The sequence below is a fragment of the Macaca nemestrina genome, chromosome 2 (genome assembly GCF_043159975.1).
Source record: "Macaca nemestrina isolate mMacNem1 chromosome 2, mMacNem.hap1, whole genome shotgun sequence".
Classification (NCBI taxonomy): domain Eukaryota; kingdom Metazoa; phylum Chordata; class Mammalia; order Primates; family Cercopithecidae; genus Macaca; species Macaca nemestrina.
The window spans coordinates 113,149,009-113,168,991 of record NC_092126.1 but is presented as its reverse complement, the minus strand read 5'-3'; the positions used below and the strand labels follow the sequence as shown (position 1 = coordinate 113,168,991).

Here is a 19,983-nt window from a genome sequence, read left to right as displayed (position 1 = left end):
CATTTCACCCTGATCCTGATACTCACTGTTATACGCAGAGTCCAGAGCTGCGCCCAGACCTCTGACTCCAGAGATTTTTCCACAGCAATGATACCTCTCTTCATTTCTTCAAGAGCCTGTGGAGCATTTACAGAGGAGGGCTGGAGAGGAGCTGCATCCCTGGAGGCCTACCTACAACCCAGTGCCAGCCCAGTGCTATGACAGCCCTGCAGGGGATAGCAGATGGTTTGAAAGACAAGGGGGCATTGGCCCTGGCTTTGGCCCCTCCTTTGCTGGGGACTCCTACTGTGTTGGCCCCATGGTAGGGGCTCTGTGCACAGCGTCCCTCCTTCTTCTCCTCCCACATTCAGAGAAGGGAACATTGCAGCTCTGGGCACTGAACCAGCCGAAGACCAGACTCCTCCCAGAAGACCCCTTGGGACTTAAAGCCCCACCCCCACCCCCAGTTCCTCGGGCCTTTCCCAGAAGAGGCAAGGTACAGGCTGCTTGTACTCACCATGCTGGGCATGGTCACCAGAATGAGGAAAATTTTTTGCCAAAAGCAGAGACAGCTGTGACATAGAAAGAGGAGACAGCCATCAGGAAATTGGGCCAGACCCCTCCCAGTCAGGGCCACTTGGCACAGTGAAGCCAAGCTCAGCCCAAGAGGCAGGGACTGCCTGGAGAACAACTGGGCATCAGCAGGTGGGCCCTCTGGCTGGCTTCTGCCTGGGTGACTGAGTCTGGAATCATCTCTCAGACCCAGCCTATACCACAGCAGCCACCCACCACAGACCCAGTTACAGGCAGTGCATACCTTCCGTCAGTTTGCCAGCTTGCTCTGCTGCCCCGCCAGGGAGGATCTTGGAGAACACGCTCTCCCCATCGGCACCTGGCTGGCTGGCGGGAGCCCCTGGGGTTCCTCCAGGCCTGGCTCCAGCCTTCACACCTAGGAGGAAAGAAATCACCATAATGAGCTATGCATGGCCTGGCTCTTTAGGGTCTGAGAGGGCAAGTAGCCACAAGGGAATCCAAACACAGGTACCCCATGAGGTGGGAAGGTGAGAAGGAGGCTAGGGGAATAAGGAGAAGAAGGTAAGAACAGGAAGACAAGGGGTGGGAGGAGGCAGAAAAAAGGAGGTTGAGGAAGGCAAAGAAGAAGAAAGGAAAGAAAAGGCAGAGGAGAGGAGGAAAGGGGAAGGAAGGAGGGAGCAAGAAGCCATGGTCCCCACCCTATGCTCACCAGTGCCTTCCAGCTTCTCTGCCCAGAGCTGCTTGGGCCCTAAAGCCCCTGTGCTGGTGACCTCATTGGCTTATTCTAACCCCAGGCTTGTTTTCTGCTGGGGCAGTCTACAGCCCGTGGGGTACCTTCTCAGGGATTATTGAGGATATGCAGTGTGAGGTGCATATACCACCCAGGGCACAGGTGGTATAGAGAGAGAACAGCCTGGGTGCTCTGGGCCATAGCCGAGGGTGCCAAAGGATAGGCTCACCTGCAGGTCCAGGTCCTGGCGTTGGCTGGGCCTGAGGAGCCCTCCCCTGTTGTGGTGCTTTGGCTGTCCCTTTAGAGCCATTTGTCTGTTCTGCCCGTGGCTGCAACACAGAACCTATAGCTAAGATTCTGCCCATGCCCAGCCTGGAACCAAAGGGATGTCCAAGCTTCATTCATAACATCTGCCCTGGTTACAACCCATACATGGGAGCTCTGCTTACCGGTCCTGCTGGTTGAGGGCCTGTGGCTGTGGTGGGGCCTGGCTGAGGCTTCCCTGCAGGCTGGCTGGCAGCAGGGGCTGAGCCCCGGGCGGTTGGCTGGCTCTGTTGCTGCAGCCGAGCCTGCGTCGGAGCCTGCTGTGGGGGCTGCAGCCCAAGACTTTGCTGCTGCTGCTGCTGCTGCTGCTGCTGCTGCTGCTGCTGCTGCTGCTGCTGTGGCTGTGGCTGGCGCGATGCTGCCCCAGAGGGCATTTGCCTGGATGATGGTGACTGTGACTGTTGTGGTCCTGGAGCTGCCTGCCGACCTTGCAACTGTGGCTGTGCCTGGGGTTCTGCTTTTGACTGCAGTGCAGCGGGCCCGGAGTGGGCTTGCCGGGAGCCCTTCTTGCTGTCAGAGGCATGATGGTATGCGGATGGAGCACGGGATGGCTGTGAGTACTCAGCAGAGCTGGGGTACCCAGGCTGACCCTTCTTCGGCATAGCTGGAGCAGAGCTGGGCTGAGAGTGGGGCCGGGCCTCATGGCGACCCAGGTCCCGAGCGTGTGGTTTGGCAGCACGCCGTCCTGGCTCCTCACCAGTGTGGCGGCCTGAGTGCCGCCCGTGGTCACCGTGATGCCGGTGTTCCTTGGCTGAGGCATGGCGGCCTGGGCCACCCTCATCATGAGGCCACAGGCCCTCCTCAGGGGGTTCATCGTAGTCATGGTAGCTGTGCCTGGCAGGGCCTCGCTTCTGGGAGGAGGAGGAAACTGCATGGCCCCCGTGGTGCCTGAACCGGTCAGAGCGGGCATCCCGGGGCTTATCAAACCAGTCTGTCTCCTCCTGGCCCAGGTGATAAGCTTCAGAGACCAAAAACAGAATACCATCAACCCCCGGGCTGGCCGCAGGGGGAGGCCTAGCTGAAGCCATGCAAAGAAACCAAGAGAATGGGTGCCACAGCCACAAGCAGATCAACAGGCCCCCAGCCCACCCTCCCGCAACCAGGGACCAGGGCACAGATGGAGCAGACAAGGGCAGCCTGCCTGCAGCAGGGCCCAGCAGATGAGGCACCAGACCAGACCCTGCTGGGACATCTCAGGGTCCAGGGCCCCACAGGCAGGCAGGCCCCCCAGGTGCTGAGTATCCGCAGAAATCACCCCTGGCTGCCATTACCTTCGCTGTCGGAAACCACGCAGTGGGAATCATCCAGGATGTAGCCCTCCTCACGCTTATATGCGTGGGCCCGAGGTCCGTCCTTGACATGCTCCTGGACATCAGGCATGGAGTGACTGGAGCAGAACTGTGGGCAGGTATCCCCGCTGGGAGGGAGGGGCCCTCCGGCAGGGCGGGGCCTCCCCAAGGGGCTGACGGGGCTCTCCTCTTCAGAGGCCTGGCTCCGCATGGGGGGTCGTGCCCGGCTGTGGGCCATACTTAGGGATGAGGGCTTGGGGCCCGCTTTTTGAAGTCGCTCCACAGCCTCCCGTTCCCTTTCATACCCCTTGCCCCGGCCACTGAAGTCGTGGCTGGACAGCTTCTCCCCACTGTATGCAGAAGGTACCCGGGACCGGCTGCTCCCACCATAAATGCGGTCGTCCTCCTCCACTGTGTCCCGGGTGGACATCCCATAGTATCTCTGCTGCTCATACACGTTCTTCTTGAGCCCATAGGTGATTTCATCCTGGAACTTCCTGCCCCGAGAGACCAGGCTGCTGCTGACTGCAGGTGGGGGGTAGGACGCCAGGTCTGACTCCACATCCTTGGCCTCTTCAATAGGTGAGAACTTGGAGATCTTTTGTTCCATGCCCTGCTTCCGGTGCTTGCTGCGCTTTGAGGAGATGGCAGCTGGAGCCAGGCTCTTGGAGGGATGCTTGGGCCCCATGGGCCCTGGACCATACTTCTCTGCTCGAGCCCCATGCCTGTAGTCACTGTCACCATAGTAGTGGCTACTGGCTGGTCGACCATTGCTCTCCATGCTCCGGAGGTGGCCACCCTTCCCGCGGGGGTCGTATGAGTCCTCCTCAGATTCCTCTTCTCCTCTGGCATAGCAGCAGGGCAGTGTAGGCCCCTCAAGGACACCTGGTTCTCCAAGCTCCTTCCCTGGACGCCCACTGCTGCCTGGCCCCAGGGGCTCCAGCCGCTGGCTATCAGGAGCAGTAGAGGTGCTGTCCTTGGTCAGTTCACTGATGTCATCGATCATTACGTAGTTTCGAGGAACGTTCTGCTCCAGACTGGTATAGTGTGAATCAGAGGGGTAGGTAGGGGCTGGGCTCTGGCTTGCACTGCCACGTTCACTAGCCCGGGGCACCTCAGGGACCTTGCCCTGCTCATAGCTGCTGCTCACTGCTGAGCCACTGTAGCTGGTTTCAGATGGGGCTGAAGACATGGCCACAACGGGGCTGGCGATCACCTCATAGTTGGTGGGCACCTTCTGCTCCAAGTCAGCTAGCGATGTCTGGTGTGGCTTCTGCAGTGGGGCACGGCTATCAGCGGGGACTGGAAAAAGGGTGCTCTGTGTGGTTGGCATGGGTGTTTGACCTGCGTAGTGGCCTGTGGGACGGAAAGCCTGCTGGTTTGGCAGGCCAGGCTCAGCTGGGTAACTGGTGCCAGGAGGAAAGGCAGGAGCTGGGTATGTGTTGGGGCCAGGGTAGGTGGGGGCCTGGTGGGCAGGGAATCCATTCTGAGTTGGCCCACCACTGCCTGCAGAATACTGTGGGGTCGGAGGCTGGAAGCGGGGCTGCTGGAAGGCAGTGGGACCAGAGGGGGCGGCAGGAGCAGTGGCAGTGGCAGGGAAGTCCACGTACTGGCCAGCGGGAGTGGTGCAGCCCTGGAGCCGCAGCTGGTTGAGTTCACTGTCCGACAGGTAGTCACGATGCTCACCAAGACCACGCAAGGGTGGGTAGTCACGGCCACCCCGGTCTTTGGCCAAAGACTCTTTGCGTTGTGTGATACCCAGCTCCAGGTACTTGAGCTTGGCGTCAATCTCCTTCTCCTCCTCATCCAGCTCCGCCTGCTTCTTGCGCAGCTTGGTGGACTCATGCTCCACCAGCCGCAGGTCCCGGTCCAGCTCCCGGAGCAGGCTGGCCTTGGTAGCAGGGACAGAGGTGGGCCCCGTCAGCCCTCGCTGCAGCAGGCTGGCTGCATACAGCTGTGGGGAGGCCTGGCCAGCCAGGGGAAGGTGAGCCTCCTCTGGAGGGGGGCTGGGCAGTGTCCGCTTCACCTTGCGGACCAGGCTGTTGGGTGGCAACGCCGACACCTGAGACAGAGGGAAGGGTGGGCAGCACTGAGACCCAAGGTGTGGTGACTTGACGGGGTGTGGGGTGACAGAACCCAGGCCTGGGCTGGGGAAGGAGCTGGGTTCCATCCTGCTGGTGCCCTGATTTACCAGGCAGCCTGGAGGCCTACCCTGCCCACCCATAGGCCTTGTTTTCTTTGCCATGGAGGGAAGATCTGTGATATTTTACAGCCTTTCTCTTCCCCAGAGCTCTGGGAAGCAGGAGGGTAGGGGCAGGTTCCCTTCATGCCAATGTCCTGTACTGGCCCAGCACATTGCTTTGAGAACCCCTGCACATCTTCAGTGGGCCTGCCACCCTCTGCTTCACATTGAGGTGAGAATACAGCTGTGGCTCTGGGTCTGGGGCCTAGCAGCTGACAGGGGTTGAGATCAGTGGAGTATGAACAGGAGGCATGGAGTGGAGAGGGTCCTGGGCCCGCCAGGCTCCCTAGAGGATCATGGGAAGGGACACATGTGGACTGTATGCCAATCGTGGCAGGCTCTAAGTCATTCTGCATCCTGCTCTAGTCCTCTCTAAAGTGGCAGGCTTCTCAGCTGCCTGCCCACCCTCTTCCTCTAGTGCCCTGCACCACCCTCTGCCAAACCCTTTGGGCTGTGCTCTTGGCCTGGTCCCCAGCTCCCTCCATGTCCCTCGGTCAACCTGCTGTTCTCTGGAGCCACCAGCGCACCTGTAAGTCCTCTCCAGCCCTACCTCCAGCAGCATGGCTTCCTGGTCAAGGTTCCCTAACAGTGCCTACCCTAGATACTCTGCATTGCCTGAAGGTCCACATTGCCTGGCAGTTCACTCTGCCTTCTCCCTTTTTCTCTAGCTCCTAGCCTTCCCAGAATGCCCCATACCCTTGGGTTTCATGGACCACCCAAATTCCAAAATATACTGGGAAGTGACTCATACAGGATTCTTACTTTTTTTTTTTTGAGACAGAGTCTCACTCTGTCAGCCAGGCTGGAGTGCAGTGGCACGATCTCGGCTCACTGCAACCTCTGCCTCTCAGGCTCAAGCAATTCTCTTGTCTCAGCCTCCCGAGTTGCTGGGATTACAGGGGTGTGCCACCACGCCTGGCTCATTTTTGTATTTTTAGTAGAGACGGCGTTTCACCATGTTGGCCAGGCTAGTCTTGAACTCCTGACCTCAGGTAATCCACCCGCCTCGGCCTCCCAAAGTGTTGGGATTACAGGCGTGAGCCACCGCGCCCAGCCGGATTCTTACTTTTTACCTTGCCAAGTAACTACCTAAAAACCTCCCAACTATGTCCACCATGTATCATAATAAAAATTAGAGTGTGCCCCCAAAATTTCAGGGTGGGCCTTTTATGGAATAAATTTAGCCTTTTGAACCCCTCACTCTGTTATCTCTTTTCTTATTCTGGCCACGCATCATGAGTGCCTATCATGGCCTGGTCTCACATGGCCAGCCCATGGGACCTCTGTGCCTGCAGCAAGGACCACCCTGCCTGTCTGACCTGCCCTCCCTGCCAGCCTAGAGTCCCTGATCCCACCCACACCCCTATATGGCCTGCATATACCAAGACTATTCACTACCCAAGATCATCACCTCCACAAATCCATTCTAAGGCCCCACTTTTCTCCTCTCTGCATCACACCCTGAAAATGGGCAAATCTACCTCACGATGCCTCTGGTTCCTGACTCCTCTGCCAGATCTCTTCCTTCAGCCCATCATCCCACATTCTGCCCAGGAAACTTTCCAAAACATCTGCTTTGTCCCATCTCACCTGCCTAAAACCTCCAGAGGCTTCCAGGGTCTTTAGGAAAAGCCAACCCTCCTCAGCCTGGCACTCAGTTGTTGGCATTAGGCCCTCACAACCCCCTATTCTCACTTCTGCTGCAGCCCACAGCCAAGCCACTTCTCACAGTCCCCTTCCATCACTGGCAAATAAAGCCACAGCCAAGGGTTATTTTATGCTTCTGAATCCCCTATCTAGGGGAGCAGACAGGTGTGTAAACAGATTTACCGAGGGCCAGGTAGGGGCAGGGAACACCCTGGGGCAGAGAGCACACTGCAGCCCGCTGGGATGGGCCCCTAGTGCTAGGCCATGGGGGCGTGGGCTTCCTGTGTGGCAGTGGAAACCAGGCCAGGACTGAGAGGATGAGAGCACCCCTGCCAAGTCCATGTGACTGATCTTCTTAGGAAACGCCCATAGATGAAGTTTGGAGTGGAAGGGGTCTAGACTAGAAGTGAGAGCTGAAGAAGCCTGAAGTGGGGAGGCAGCAGGGGTGGACCAGGTATGGATGGTGAAGGGACAGTGCTGGGAGGAGGCTGAAGCTCCTAGTGGGGTATATGGCTGGAAGGCTGTGGGGGCCCATGTGTGTGTCTGTATCTGCCAGGCTGTCTGCCGGGCTGCAGGCTCTATCAGATGTGCACCAAGGAGCATCTGCTCATTGACACCTTCCCCTGGGCCTCTGGGGCCAAAGATGCCTCTACTCCCACCCCAGAAGAAGCCCCTCCCTGTGGGGGCCCCTCAGGCTAGGCAGAGACCCCTGTCCCACCCTGGAACAGCCCCTGTTCCCATACCTGGCTACCCAGTCCCCCCTGGTGCTGGTAGAGGGAGAATCTCTCTTTGGCAGACTCTTCAGCGGTGGGGCTGAGGGGCTTAGGGTCAGACAAGGACCGCTGCAGGGTCTTCATGGGGCGAGGCAGCGTCTGCTGGCGGAGAGCGCTGTCAGCCGTGAAGTGCTTCTGGGGACTCACATGAGCCTTGTTCAGCCTCTCACTGGAAGCAAAGGAGGTGTCCAGGAGCCGGTGAGGGGACAGGGGTGAGACTGGTGAGTAGAGGACCTGAGGGGACTTGGGAGGCTGGCGGCTCACAAGCTGTGAGAGAGACTCCGGAGGCAGGTGGGCCTGGTACCCAATCTCCAGGGGATCTGGCTTCTTTTTTTCAAATCTGCCCAGAGGCCCTGGGGTGACGATCTGGATGCCAGGCAGGTAGGGGCTGATGGCAGTTGGCCCTACAAGCTGCGGCCCGGCTACACCCTGGGCCTGCCCATCTGGCTCCGTCTGGCAGGCCAGGCTCTCCCCGCGCCCAGTCTTCTCTGGCGCCGATATGTACCTGATGATCTCCACCTTGGGATCGGTGGCAGCTGTGATGTGGATGGCTGGAGAGACCCTGGGCAGCTGGTCAGGCTCCGTCTGCACAGAGCAGTCACTGATGGTCTGGATGCCCACGCTGCTCATGGCCCTCACAGTGGCAGCAGCACTGGATGACGAGGCAGTGGCATCGTGCTTGCTGTCAGAGCCTGAGTCTGAGTGGCGGGGAAGACGAGACCTGCGGCGGCGCACTGGCTGCTCCCACTCAGCACTATCCTCGTCGTCCGTCTGCACGCTGCAGTCAGCACTCCGCCGTGCCCGGCGTCGCCGACTCAAGAGGTAGCGGCCCTCCCCATCCTCATCATCTGTCTGCACGCTGCTGTCGGCAATCCTCCTGACCATACAGGGCTCAGCCGCAGACTCTGGCTCACAGGCATCCCGCAGGCGTGGCATGGAGTGCCGCTTCTTGATGCCACCACGGCTGGCCTCCCACTGCTCCTCTGTTTGCAGTGACATGTCTGAGGCAGAGCTGGGGAGACCCCGGTGCAACACAGGCTCACGAGGTTGGCCAGGTCCTTCAGGCCCTGCCATGGCAATGAAGGCTGCATGGGTAAGTGGGGGCCAATACTGGCCATTCTGGGCCAGCTCAGCAGCCGCTAGGGGAGGTCCTCGGCCAGGTGCCTCACAGGCTGCAGGAAAGGGAGCCTTCTGCCGCTGCTTCTGCTCCTCTAGCTGCTGCTGCAGCTGCTGCTGCAGCTGCTGGATCTGCTCCAGCTGCAGACGCTGCTGCGCTAGCTGTTCCCGCTGCAGTGCAAATTGAGCCTGGCGTTCCTCTTGCTGCTGCTGCAGCACATGGTGCTTGATGGTCTGCAGTTCCTGCAACTCCCGCTGCACCAGCAGCTGCTCCTCCTCACGGTGTCTCTGCAGCTCCACACGTTCCCGCTCTAGCTCCTCTTGCAGCCGAAGTTGTCGCAGCTTCTCCAACTCCACCCGCTCCCGCTCTAGCTGGAGCAGCTGCTCCTGTTGCTTCCGCTGCCTCTCCTCCTGTGATGCTTCCTCTTTCTCGAGCCCTGACCGGCTGAGGGCCCCGCTGCCACCCCCAGGAGCAGCATCTACTGGTGGCTTCCGGCCAGCTAGTGGGGCAGGAGCTGGGGCTCCTGCAGCCTCCTTGATGGCAGCAGGGGTGGTTGTGGGAAGAGGCTCTTCTCGTACAGCCCCTACTGGTATCTCTGGCCTTGGAGGGCCCCCAGCCCCAGAGGCCTTGGCAGCAGCAGGTTTCCCCAGATAGACAGGCCCTTCTGCAGGTGGAACACTGGAAGCAATGGGAAATCTACTTGGTGCAGGATATCGGTACAGCCCTGTGGGTCCAAGAGGTACCCGGGGGGCAATCATGGGCACACGTGTCAGACTGGTGAGTGGCACGGCTGTGATTCCACCAGATGCATAAGGCCTGTACATGCCACCACGCACCATGGGCCGCAGGACTGAGGCAGGCTGGGTGGTGATGGGCAGTGTTGCAGCAATTGGGGTATTGATAGTCGAGTAGATCATGCCATCAGCTGCACGTACAGTGGCTGTGGACGGCAGCAGCTGTCTGACTGCTGTTCCCTGGCCTGCTGCAGGCCCATACTGGGCAAAGTTCCCAGGACTTGGGTGGCCCTCTGGAAAGGTGGGGTTACCAAGGAGTCCAGGTCTGAGGGGAGCCAGACTCTGCGGAGCACTGAGCCCGGGCCCGTGCTGAGGCTGGTACTGCACAAGGTCAGGGCCACCACCACCAATGCCATGCCGCCCACCATACTGGTCCATGGAGTTGAGGGCAGCGCACATGCGACTGATTTCACGGGCTGTGGTGGCACTGTACTGGGCCAGGCTGGCCTCCTGGAAGCCAATTGCCTCTCCCCGTGGGCCGTACCTGTGGTCTGAATAGATGTTTGACACTGAGCTATAGCGCCGCATGGGAAGCGGGTGAGCCAAAAGGTCTGTAGGATGACGCAGGTCCGTGACTGAGCCATACTGCAAGCCCTGCCCTAGGTAGCGTCCGTCCGCAAAGCCCAGACTGTAGGAGTGCTTCAGCGAGCTGAGATCCATAGCTGACTCTCGTCCAGGACCCTGGAAGAGCTGCCCGATCCTCTGGGCATGGTAGTTGAGGCCAGCCTCAGCCAAATTGGTGTCAGACATGGAGGAGTACAGCCTACCAGGCAGGCCTTGTGGATAGGGCCTCTGCTCCTCATGGGGCCCAGGGCCCACAGCCCCCTGTGCCCGGTAGGTGGGGGGCTCAGGAGGCTCAGGGTCCCGGGGACCATAGAAGGGGCCACTGCTTTGGCCAGGTGGGGCAGCATCTGCCATGCTCTTCTCAGGCACACTGGGGGCTGGGTGGAAGGTGCCAGTGCAGCTGCTGCCAAAGGGGAGCTTGTAGACCATGTCACAGCATGCCAGCTGGCTCTCAGGCCTCATCCCAGTAAGGTCCAGGGCACCCGCAGGCTCCTCTGGGAGCAGTGTGGTCACAGTGCCTGCTGTGCCCTCTCCCATCTGTACCACCACTGTGTGTGGCTTCCTGGCACCTGGCAGAGCATGTGACCGCAACTCTGCAGGGGTAGCCCGGTGGGGCTCGGCACCCAGCTCTGGCACTGGGCCTGGCTTGAGGCCAATGCTCTGGGCGGTGCCCATTTGAGTGATCAAAACATCCCTTCTGGCCAGAGGTGCTACTTGGTTGGGCAGATTATATCTGGCAAACTTGGCCTCCCTGGGTCTTCCCCGGGGCCCACTTCGGTATGGGGCTGTCTGGACAGCCTGCTCTACTTGTTTGACCTGGGCCAGGCACACAGGGCTACCCCCACCCTGGCCAAAATCAAGGCGGCTCTGGTAGGGGTCTCCATAGACCACAGGCTGCTTTTGTTGAGCCATGAGCACAGACGAGGCCATGGTGATGCTCACTGTGGTGGCAGTGGCAAGGAAGGTATGGGTCTGCTCCTGGGCATTGAGGTTGATAACCAAGGGCTGCACGGCAGTCGACTGCCGTCCTGGGATTGGATCCAGGGCAAGACCATACTTCCTCGCTTCCACAGCAAGAGAGGTGAGGTCCATGCCCTGGTCAGTGAGGATGATGGGAGTGGGCTTGACAGCTGTGCGGAGATCTACCACTGCAGTGCCAGGGGGCCTGGGGCCTGGCTCAACCCTAGATGTCCCAGGGACAGAGGAGATCCGGCACAGGGAGATGTTCTCAGCAGGGAGGGCACCCCAGCCATATAGTGCCAGGGGCCCGTCCGCACCAGCACTGGGTGCCCGTGGAAAGCCAGGTGGCCCAGGTGGCTCGGGGGGCAGCTGAGACACACTCGGAGGTGTTGTCTGGCTGTAGCCATGGGTGGTGGGCTGGATTTCAGTAGGTGAGCAGAGCGGGGAGGTGGAGGCACTGGCATGTACCATTCTGGTCTGGCTGGAGGCGTCTGATGCCAGTGTGATGACCATAAAGGGAGCCTCCTGAGAGGACTCCTGCCACACCAGGCGAGGCGTGCTGGGTCGATGTGGTGTTTGTGTGCCCTGGGCTACCATAGGTGATGGAATGGGGGCACCAGGGCTCCGTGGCATGTCTGAGGCAGGGGCTGGACTTGGCGTCTGTGTAGAGAACTCTGCTGTGGCCCTTGGGCCCAGCTTGCCAGGGGAGAATGTGGGACTCTCTGAGGGGGAAGATGGGGAGAGAGGTGGGCTGGAGCTTGCAACATAGGAATATGCCCGGGAAGGCTGAGGAGTGCCACCCTCACCATCACTCGCACTCAGGGGCTTCTCTCTAGCAGCCTGTCCAGCTGCAGCAAGGCCAATGGGGGCCTGGGGTAGATCTTCAGTTTGGGACCCATAGTTTGCAGTGGTTGGGCTGTGTCCATAGCTGTGGGCTGTGGAAGATGGTGAAGGACTGCGCTCGGAGCCTGCTGGGGAGGCTGGAGTCATATATCCTCGTGGCAGCCCAGCTGGACAAGGAGCCACAGCTGTGGTGGCTGGGGTCCCAGGGCCCTGGGAAAAGGGCATGCCTACCTCCTTGGAGGTTAAGCTGGCGGAGGCAGGAGAGCTGTGCAGCTTGAGGGGGTCCTGAGTCTCCTTTGCAAAATGCTGAGTGACACGGACATCGGGAATAACTCGGCCCCCGCTGCTGTCTGAGGAGGTGGGGGTAGAGAAGGACACAGGGGCCGTGAGCTGGGTGGGACTGGTACCAGGGGTAAGGGGGCCGCCATTTTGCTTCATTGGGTCCATGTATGCACTCTCAGCATTTAGAAACTGCTTCTCCTTCTTTTTGTCCTCAGCAAAAGCCAGGTCTCGTGAGGAGGCCTGCCGCATGCGGACTATGCTCTGTGATGTCTGAAGGATTTCTTCATACATGGCTGCTCCCAGGCTGGCTGGCGTGCCCTCTGCGACAGGCTGAGCAGCCCGGCCATAGTCACGGTCTGCAGTGTCTTGATATTCGAAGGAGCCCAGGCCCCTGGGGCCTGTGGGCTGAGAGGGGCCGCCATGGGGTCCCCGGGCCCCTGCTGCCTGGCCTTGCTGCCTCTGAAGCAGCTCAGCTTTGCGCATCATCTCCTCATAAGCCTCCTCGGCGCTCTTGAGGGGCCGTCCGGAACTGGGAGTGGTGGAGCTGCCAGAGGGTGTCTCGGTTGGTGAGTAGAGGGACATGAAGGTGGGCAGGTTGTACTCACTGCCTGACTTGTAAAGCCGGCTAGGGCCACCATCCAAGGCCTCAGCCTCAGAGTCAAGGGAGGGCGAGGGTGAGTACTCAGAGCAGGAGGAGCGGTGCAGCTCCTCCATCTCGGCCGCCTGCCTCAGCTCCTCCGTGGGGGAGGCGTCCTCAATGGGTGACAAGTTACTGGGTGGTGTCTTGGAGCGCTCTCGCCTCCGCTGGGCCCGCAGTTCTTCCTTGTCCCGCCGGGTCTTGCGGGCCGTGCTGCGGATGCGCTGCTGCTCCACCTCCCGCATCTTCTCTTGCTCACGCAGTAGCTCCTCTTCCTCCCGCAGCTCCTCCTCCTCTGAAGAGTCCTCAATGGTGGGTAGCAGGGGCCCATGGGAGCGGTGCCGGGCCTTGCGCTGCTGCTTCGCTTCTTCTAGACGCTGCCTGCGGCTGGGGCTGCTGTCACTGTCCTCCTCTAGGGAGGACAGAGAGGTGGGAGAGGTGCCTGAGGTGTAGCTGGGTGTGGAGGCAGGCAGTGTAGAGGAGTGCTCACCACGGGAACGGTCCTCAGGGGAGCCCGTCAGGCTCTCCATCTCCAGCTCGGGCTCCCGGTCCAGACTGGGGTCTGGGCCTTGGCCCAGGTCCAGCTCATGACTATAACTGCCCGTGCTGTTGAGCTCAATGGTCTTGAAGCGACGGAGCCCACCCTGCAGGGCCCCACTGCCATCAGTAGCTTCTGCTGGGCCTCCCTCAGGGAGCAGCTCCTCATAGCCTGTGGTGGCATTGTGGGGCAGGCGCCTCTTGGGCAGTGCTGCTGGTTCTTGGCTAGGCTCAGGCCTGGGTCTGGGGCCACCCTTCTGGGTGCCATGTTTGGCCAGGCCACGCCCGGAGGTGGCAGTATCATCCTCCTCCAGGTTGTCTTCCTCGGCGCTCATCTCCAGAATCTGCCGTCGCATGAACTCCTCATCAGTCAGTTCTGCTGCCCGGGCTGGGGGCTGGGGTGGAAGAGGTGACAGGCCACCCTCGCTGCTGTCCTCCACATAGTCGTGCCTCAGTTGGCTGCCAAAGTCGTCTGAGGACTCAGCAGTGTCCTGCTTCTCTCTCCGGCGCCTCCACTCAACAGAGTCTTCGTCTTCCTCCAGGATATCCTCCAGCTCCTCATCAGAGTCAAAGGCCTCAGGCGTGATGGACAAGGAGTGGGGCCGCTGCTTCTGCTCCTCGCCAGTACTGCTGGAGAGTGGCTTGCTCCGCTCACCACTGGGGGCCAGGCCCTGGGCCTGTAGCAAAGGCCGCATGCTGCTCCCCACCTTGTGGATCTCGGAGGGGCTGGGTGGATGTGGCCCTGTCACCCCTGCACTGTCCAGCTGTTCCACCTCCTGCTGCACGACTCCTGTGATCTCACTCTGGGAGCTAGAGATGCCGTCGGAGGAATAGCCTGTGTCACTGAGGCTCTGTGGGCTCCGAGACATGTCCTGAGAGTAAGGCTTGCCCACCAGGTCCTGCAGCAGGGTGAAAAGCAGACACTGACTCCCCATGGCAAAGCCTGTGGTGGGAACCCAACCCTCCCTGTCAATCCCAGGACCCTGGGGAAGAGTCTGTCCATTTCTCAAGGGTTTAGGGCCCGCCACCCACCCTATCTCCTTCTGGCCTTGAATAATCTGAAGGATCCATGGCAGGCCCAAACCAGCCCTTGGTCTTCAAAGAGAAACTTTACTAGATCAAAGAGTATCAAAACCCAGCAAAGCATCTAACAAGGTGCCGGACACAGCACCAGTGTAAAACTCACAGTCTCCAAGCTTGCCAGAACCTCATCTAGACTTTCCTCCTATTGTGTCCCTTCCCTCCTGTGTGGCCCCAAGGCACCTGTCCTGAGCCTACAGTCTCAGCCACCCAGGGAGGTAAGCCTTTCCATAGACTGTCCTATCTGAAAGCTAGGGTCTCTGGGAAGTGAATGGGACTGACCTCCGCCTCCCCACCCTTGGGGGCTTCTGGAATAGCCTTGACGACAGGGGTGGCAGGTTCAGCCCTCCTCACCCCACTCTTTACTTTAGGAGTCCCAGGGGTTGGGGTAGTCTCTGGAGGTGGCTTCGGCATGGGCTCAGCTTTAGTGGGGACTCCGGTCTTCTTTTCCTGGGCACTGCTTGGGGTCTTGCTGGGTTCAGAAGCCCTGAGGGGCTTGGCCTGGGGGCTGGCCTTGGTGGGCAGAGGGCTGGCCTTGGTGGGTAAAGGGCTGGCCTTGGCAGGCAGGGGGCCTGATGGCTGGCCCAGCCCCTGTGACCCTTTCTGCTTCAGAGGGGATGCTCCAGATGCACGGTGAGGGGCCCCCACAGGGGGCTGCTGTGAGGTGGGTGGCAGCACAGGGGTCGGCTCTCCCAGGCTGCCCTCCAGTAGCCGCTTGGTTTGGCAGTTCAGACACAGCCACTCTGTTTTCTGCAAGGAAATGGGAGACGGGGTTGATGAAAATTAAAAAGACACTGAAGTCCTCAAATAATATTTCCATAACTATTTCTGTAACCTTAGGGAGGAGAGAACTTTCAAAGCATGACACCAAAGACATAAGGAAAAAAAGACAGATCGATTTACTACCCCCAAATAACCAACTCCCCTATCCTTAAGATGAACATACACAAAGTCAAAATGTAAGTAACAACCCCAAAGAAGAGTACTTTCCTTGACCCACAGAGAACTTTTCACCCAGCCAGAAAAGGGGAAGATCTGTGGGGAATGGGAGGGTCTAGCCCTAAGCACAGGTGGAAGCTGAGGTCTCAATCTGAGGGAGCAAACAGCTCCTAGCAGGCAGTTGAGAACTCTTGCAGAACAGGAGTGGCATCCAAGCATGGAGCACTTCCTGGAGGCACTACTCTTCCCCTGCCTCCCAGCTCTCAGGTCTGACTCCCTCCTTCTCCACACTCTTCCCCAGGTAAGGGCTATGCTAGACAGGGTGCAGACTCCTGGGGCCAGGGGAGGCTATCTGGGAGTAGCCCTGCTTGGTGGAGGATAGAGGGGCTGTGCAGTCCTCCCTGCTCAAATCCCCAGCCCAAGTCACCTTGTCTAAGGCCAGCAGAGACCCTTAGGTAGAGGCTTCTTCCTGCCCCCAGGGCACTGGACTGTTCCTCTGATGGGGACTATGTGTGGTGGTCCTTGTGTCAGGGGCCCTGCTCCTTCCAGAGCTGGACTGGGATCAAATTCTCAACCATCAGTCCACCACTCTCAGGATCCTCTACTGTTTCAGGCCCAGGGTTGGGAGCTGAAGACAGCCATGACTCAGCAGACAGACAGGCACTGGCATGCAGCCTTTCTGGAGCCCACAACCCCAAACAGGTCATTTACAAGTATGACACAGGTATTAATGGTGAAGCTCCCAGAATACAAGAAGCGAAGTCCAAGTCTCCCAGCCCCAGCTGCCTTGTACAGGTGTAGGGTTTGGGCATCTCTGTGGCCTAAATGGGTGATTCCTGAAGCAGGTCTGAGGCTGAGAGGGGCATGTCTCCCAGTAGCCTCCTCCAGAGTCAGGGTTCCTCCTTGGCAGGATTTGAAGTCCTTCCCTGGCCCACATGCGATGGGAAATGAGAGTTACAGGGGAGCCCAGAGCAGGGTCCCACAGACACCTGTGCCTGTTCTTACTCTGAGGCACAGAGCCTTATTACTCCCTCCGTCCTGCAGGGAGCTCACTCATGCCAGGTGCCTGGACATATAGGCTCCCACCAGCAACTCTGTCACTGAGATGGACCGGAAGAATCACAAGGTCACAAAGCCAGAGAACTGGAAAAGGAGGTGACCCTTGGCCCTTGCCACCCCCAGGAAGGCTAACAACTTCAGTACCCTCACCTCACATGCTGCCTCTTGCAGCCTTGGAAGTCTGGTACCCCTAGGGTGCCTGCCTCAGCCTGGCATCCTAGGGCCACCATGGCAGATAACATGTCAATGATTCTGCCCTGGTTTGCTGTCCACAGAGAGCTACACTCCACTTCTCTTCTCTAGGCTTCAGCAGAGGACAGGCTGGGCAGGTGGTAGGGCCTTGGTGTGTGCTGAGGGACAGGCTTGCTCCGCAGGCTGGTTACTCAGGGTCGAGACTGCTTCTTTCCCACTGGAGCTTCTGCTCTTCCCCAAGGCCCAACCCTATGCACAAGTCCCAGGCAGAGGAATGGGGCAGTGGCCCAGCTGTGGAGGGGAACCCTTTAGATGCCCTACATACATATATTCACTCTGTTCTCTGCACAGCCCAGCCCTAACACCACTTTTGACTCCCTTGAACCTTATCTGACGCTCAATGTGTCTCCACAAAAAACCCCACAAGGCAGTAAGTGCTGGCCACTGGCCAGGACCTGGGCTCACTTGGCCTGGCAGGGTGTACCCCCAGAGGTGCCTGGGGAGAATTCTGGATAGGTTGAGACCAAGCCCCAGAAGAACAAGACATAGGAGAGCACACAGCCTGATCCAGGAACCCTAGCTCACACGCCCCCAGCATCACCTGTGTACACAATGGAAATTCCCCCATGTCAGAAAGGACTGTGAGGTGGCAAAATGACCCCGGAGAGATGGCAGGGCTATAGGCAAAGACCAAGAGAGAGAGCTCTGGAAATAAGCAAACAGCCCCTTCCCCAGCCCTATGGTCAGCATGATGGGTTTAGGATCTAGGCCCAGTGGGCTGGACCAAGGCAATGCTGCCCTAACTCCACTTTGGAGCCCTGTGCACACCCATCCCATGTTAGGCCTCTTAAAGTTTGGTTATCTGCCCTGGCCTACCTTGGTGGCCTGGCAAACCCCTAACTCCATCTCTGGCCTGGAAACCCCACACAGAAGCAACAGTCTAAATGAAACAAGTCACCTTGGAAGGGTGGTCTGGATGGAGGAGGCAGACCTAATGCTAAGTGCTCTGACCAAATGCTGGAGAGGCCTGCTTGCCTGAGCCCAGAGGCCCAGCCCTCAGCAGAGATGTTACCTGTGGTCACATGCTCCCTGGGGCTTTGCTCCTTCATACACTTATTCACGGAGACAGCCAGGTTGCAGGTTGCCTGGCAGGCCCTCTTGCTCCTGGCTCTGCTGTAGTAGGCAGTGGGGAAGGGAGAGCAGGCAGGAAGAGGCGTGTAAAGTAAGGGCTAAAAATAAACATTGACCTGGCTGCTGGAGGCCCTTCACAAGCCCCCTGGGAGTGGGGAAGAAGGGTACAGGGCACTGGTGCTGGTAGTAGAGCCAGGGGAGACCTGGCCCAGGCCCAAGTCTTCTGGGGAATGAGAATCAGGTGGAAGGCAGGCCATGTAGAATCTCTGTGTCTGGGGGCGGGGACACAGTTGCTGGGGTTCCAATTTCTTTATTCATTCTATTCTCACTTTCTCCAACCCCAACATACCCCTACCTCCATCCCAATAGTTCATTCCCTTATTCTTCTGCTCGTTTCCATTCCCCAGTTTCAGTGTTCATTTCTCATTCAGCCATCCATTGATTGCACAGCCCTCTTGTACTCGGCCTCACTCAGCCCATGCCAGCCCCAGTCCTTGGGAAAGTGCTGCCTGCTTACCCCTTCACCTGGCCTCTTTGACAAAAGGGCAGGGGATGGATAATGGGGTGGCTCTGATGACTACTTCTGTCTCACTCCCTCTGTCCAGTTCCTTTCTGGGGCAGAAAGGTACAAATTCCCTAAGGACAATCATTACCTAATAGTGGGAGAGGCAGGTGTGTATGCCATCAGATGGCACTCAGTGGTTCAGGGCATCACTATTTAGGGTAAAGGAGGGGAAATGAGATGACTGAGTTAGTGGGGTACCCTCTAGGCACGTGAGAGCTGCTGCCTTCTGGGACCACTTGCTATTGTGCCTTGTGACTCGGGACAGATCCTGCACTGTCTGCTATCGTCTAAATAAACCTGCAGTCCACGTAATCTCTTCATGTGTGGAGCTGGCCTGCATGCCAGTATGGTTATGGTGACACCAATCCCAGTCAATGCCCTATGGCCAGCTGCCTGGCCCTAAACACCCTCAGCCCTGCTGCCAGACCAGGGGGCTGTGAATGAGAACTCTAGAGAAAAGGATGCCCAGGGGTCATCTTGGAGGACACTGGACCACAAGGATGGCCATCACTGGTGCTGCTATTCCTCTCCTGACTCTGCTACCCTGAGCCTCCCTGTCATTGGACATGCCTAAGCTCCTTCTTTCTCGGCCTCTTCCTCTCATAAAATAAACCGTCCCTGGTGTCCCCAGTGTGTATCCTTTGGCTGGGCTGTACCCCCCACACTCCCCAGCACAAAATGTGTTCATTCCCTGTGGGGCATCCCTCATGATACCAAGAGCTTACAGTGGGCACAGGGTCCATCCACAGCCAGATAGGGGCTCGTGGGGACGCTTCCTGTCTCACACAGAGACCCTCTTTTAGGATACTCCTGTTCCAATATCCTGGCTTAAGGGCCGACTGTGTCAGGCCTTGCATAAGTATCTGAGGTACAGCATCTCACCTGCTTCTCACAGAAACCTAAGAGGGAGTATTGTGGTCCCTATTCTACATGGGAGGTAACAGGGCCTCTGGCCTGATGCCCCTGCTGCAACCCCTGCCCCAATGAGCAAGCCCAGCCCCACATATCACAAGTGCAAGGGACTTTGCCCAGGGAGGCCCGACTTCTCGAGGGCACAGCTGGAATTTTGGCAATGATGATACAATAAGAGACTGGTAATGTTACTGTCACAATTCCAATTCTACTAATTTCTTCACAAACTCTATTTTGAACTGAAAGTCAATCAAAAATTAAGCCAGAGGGTACTATTATCCTTCCAAAAGATAAATAGGTAAAAAAAAATTGGAATCAACAACTCTTAATTTTATGAAATGGCTTACTAAATAGCACTATGGTTATTTTTTTCAGAGGAAAGTTCAAAAGGAAAAAGGATCCAATTTTACTCCCTCCTCTACTGTGTGCTCTGAACTCCCAATCTAGAAAGAAAGACTTTTACAGCTCAGAAATGTTCAGGAAAATTTCCAACCTATGGGGAAAATTCCCAACCCATTAGCCCAGATGGTTGACTCTGGCCTCAGGTGGAGTCCCAGGAGGTCTAACAGGGCTGTGGGGAGCTATGAGTGGGGCTCCACTGGTCTGTCCCTTCTTTGTGCACAGAGACACAGCACAGTCATTCTTGAGCCGGCAAGGTCCAGAGAGAGACAGCCATGGCAGACCCACCCTTAGGACCCGGAGAAGGACCTGCTGGCCTTACCACCACACTCCCAAGGCAGGGTAAGTGTCTCTGGCAAGTGCTGAGAAATCAGAAACCTCTAACCAAGAACACACAAAGTAGGTCACAGGGAAGCACAAAATTGCTCAGGATGCCAAGTGGCCATTGGCTGAG

General features: G+C 58.2%; 1 protein-coding gene across 3 annotated transcripts in view; it reads right to left on the bottom strand.

The window, feature by feature from the left end:
* Nucleotides 1-19,983, bottom strand: part of LOC105480446 (bassoon presynaptic cytomatrix protein) — a 118,374-nt gene that overhangs the window by 6,496 nt on the left and 91,895 nt on the right. For 2 of the 3 annotated variants that reach the window (XM_071091728.1, XM_071091729.1), the window contains exons 4-11: nt 14,615-15,082; nt 7,489-14,151; nt 2,839-4,918; nt 1,693-2,525; nt 1,473-1,572; nt 797-928; nt 497-551; nt 27-116 (exon numbers count right to left, since the gene is read on the bottom strand). In XM_071091728.1, the coding sequence (XP_070947829.1) occupies nt 511-551; nt 797-928; nt 1,473-1,572; nt 1,693-2,525; nt 2,839-4,918; nt 7,489-14,151; nt 14,615-15,082 (10,317 nt within the window). In that variant the 3' untranslated portion in view covers nt 27-116; nt 497-510. The remainder of the gene's footprint in view (nt 1-26; nt 117-496; nt 552-796; nt 929-1,472; nt 1,573-1,692; nt 2,526-2,838; nt 4,919-7,488; nt 14,152-14,614; nt 15,083-19,983) is intronic. The other variant, XM_071091730.1, reaches the window with a different exon arrangement.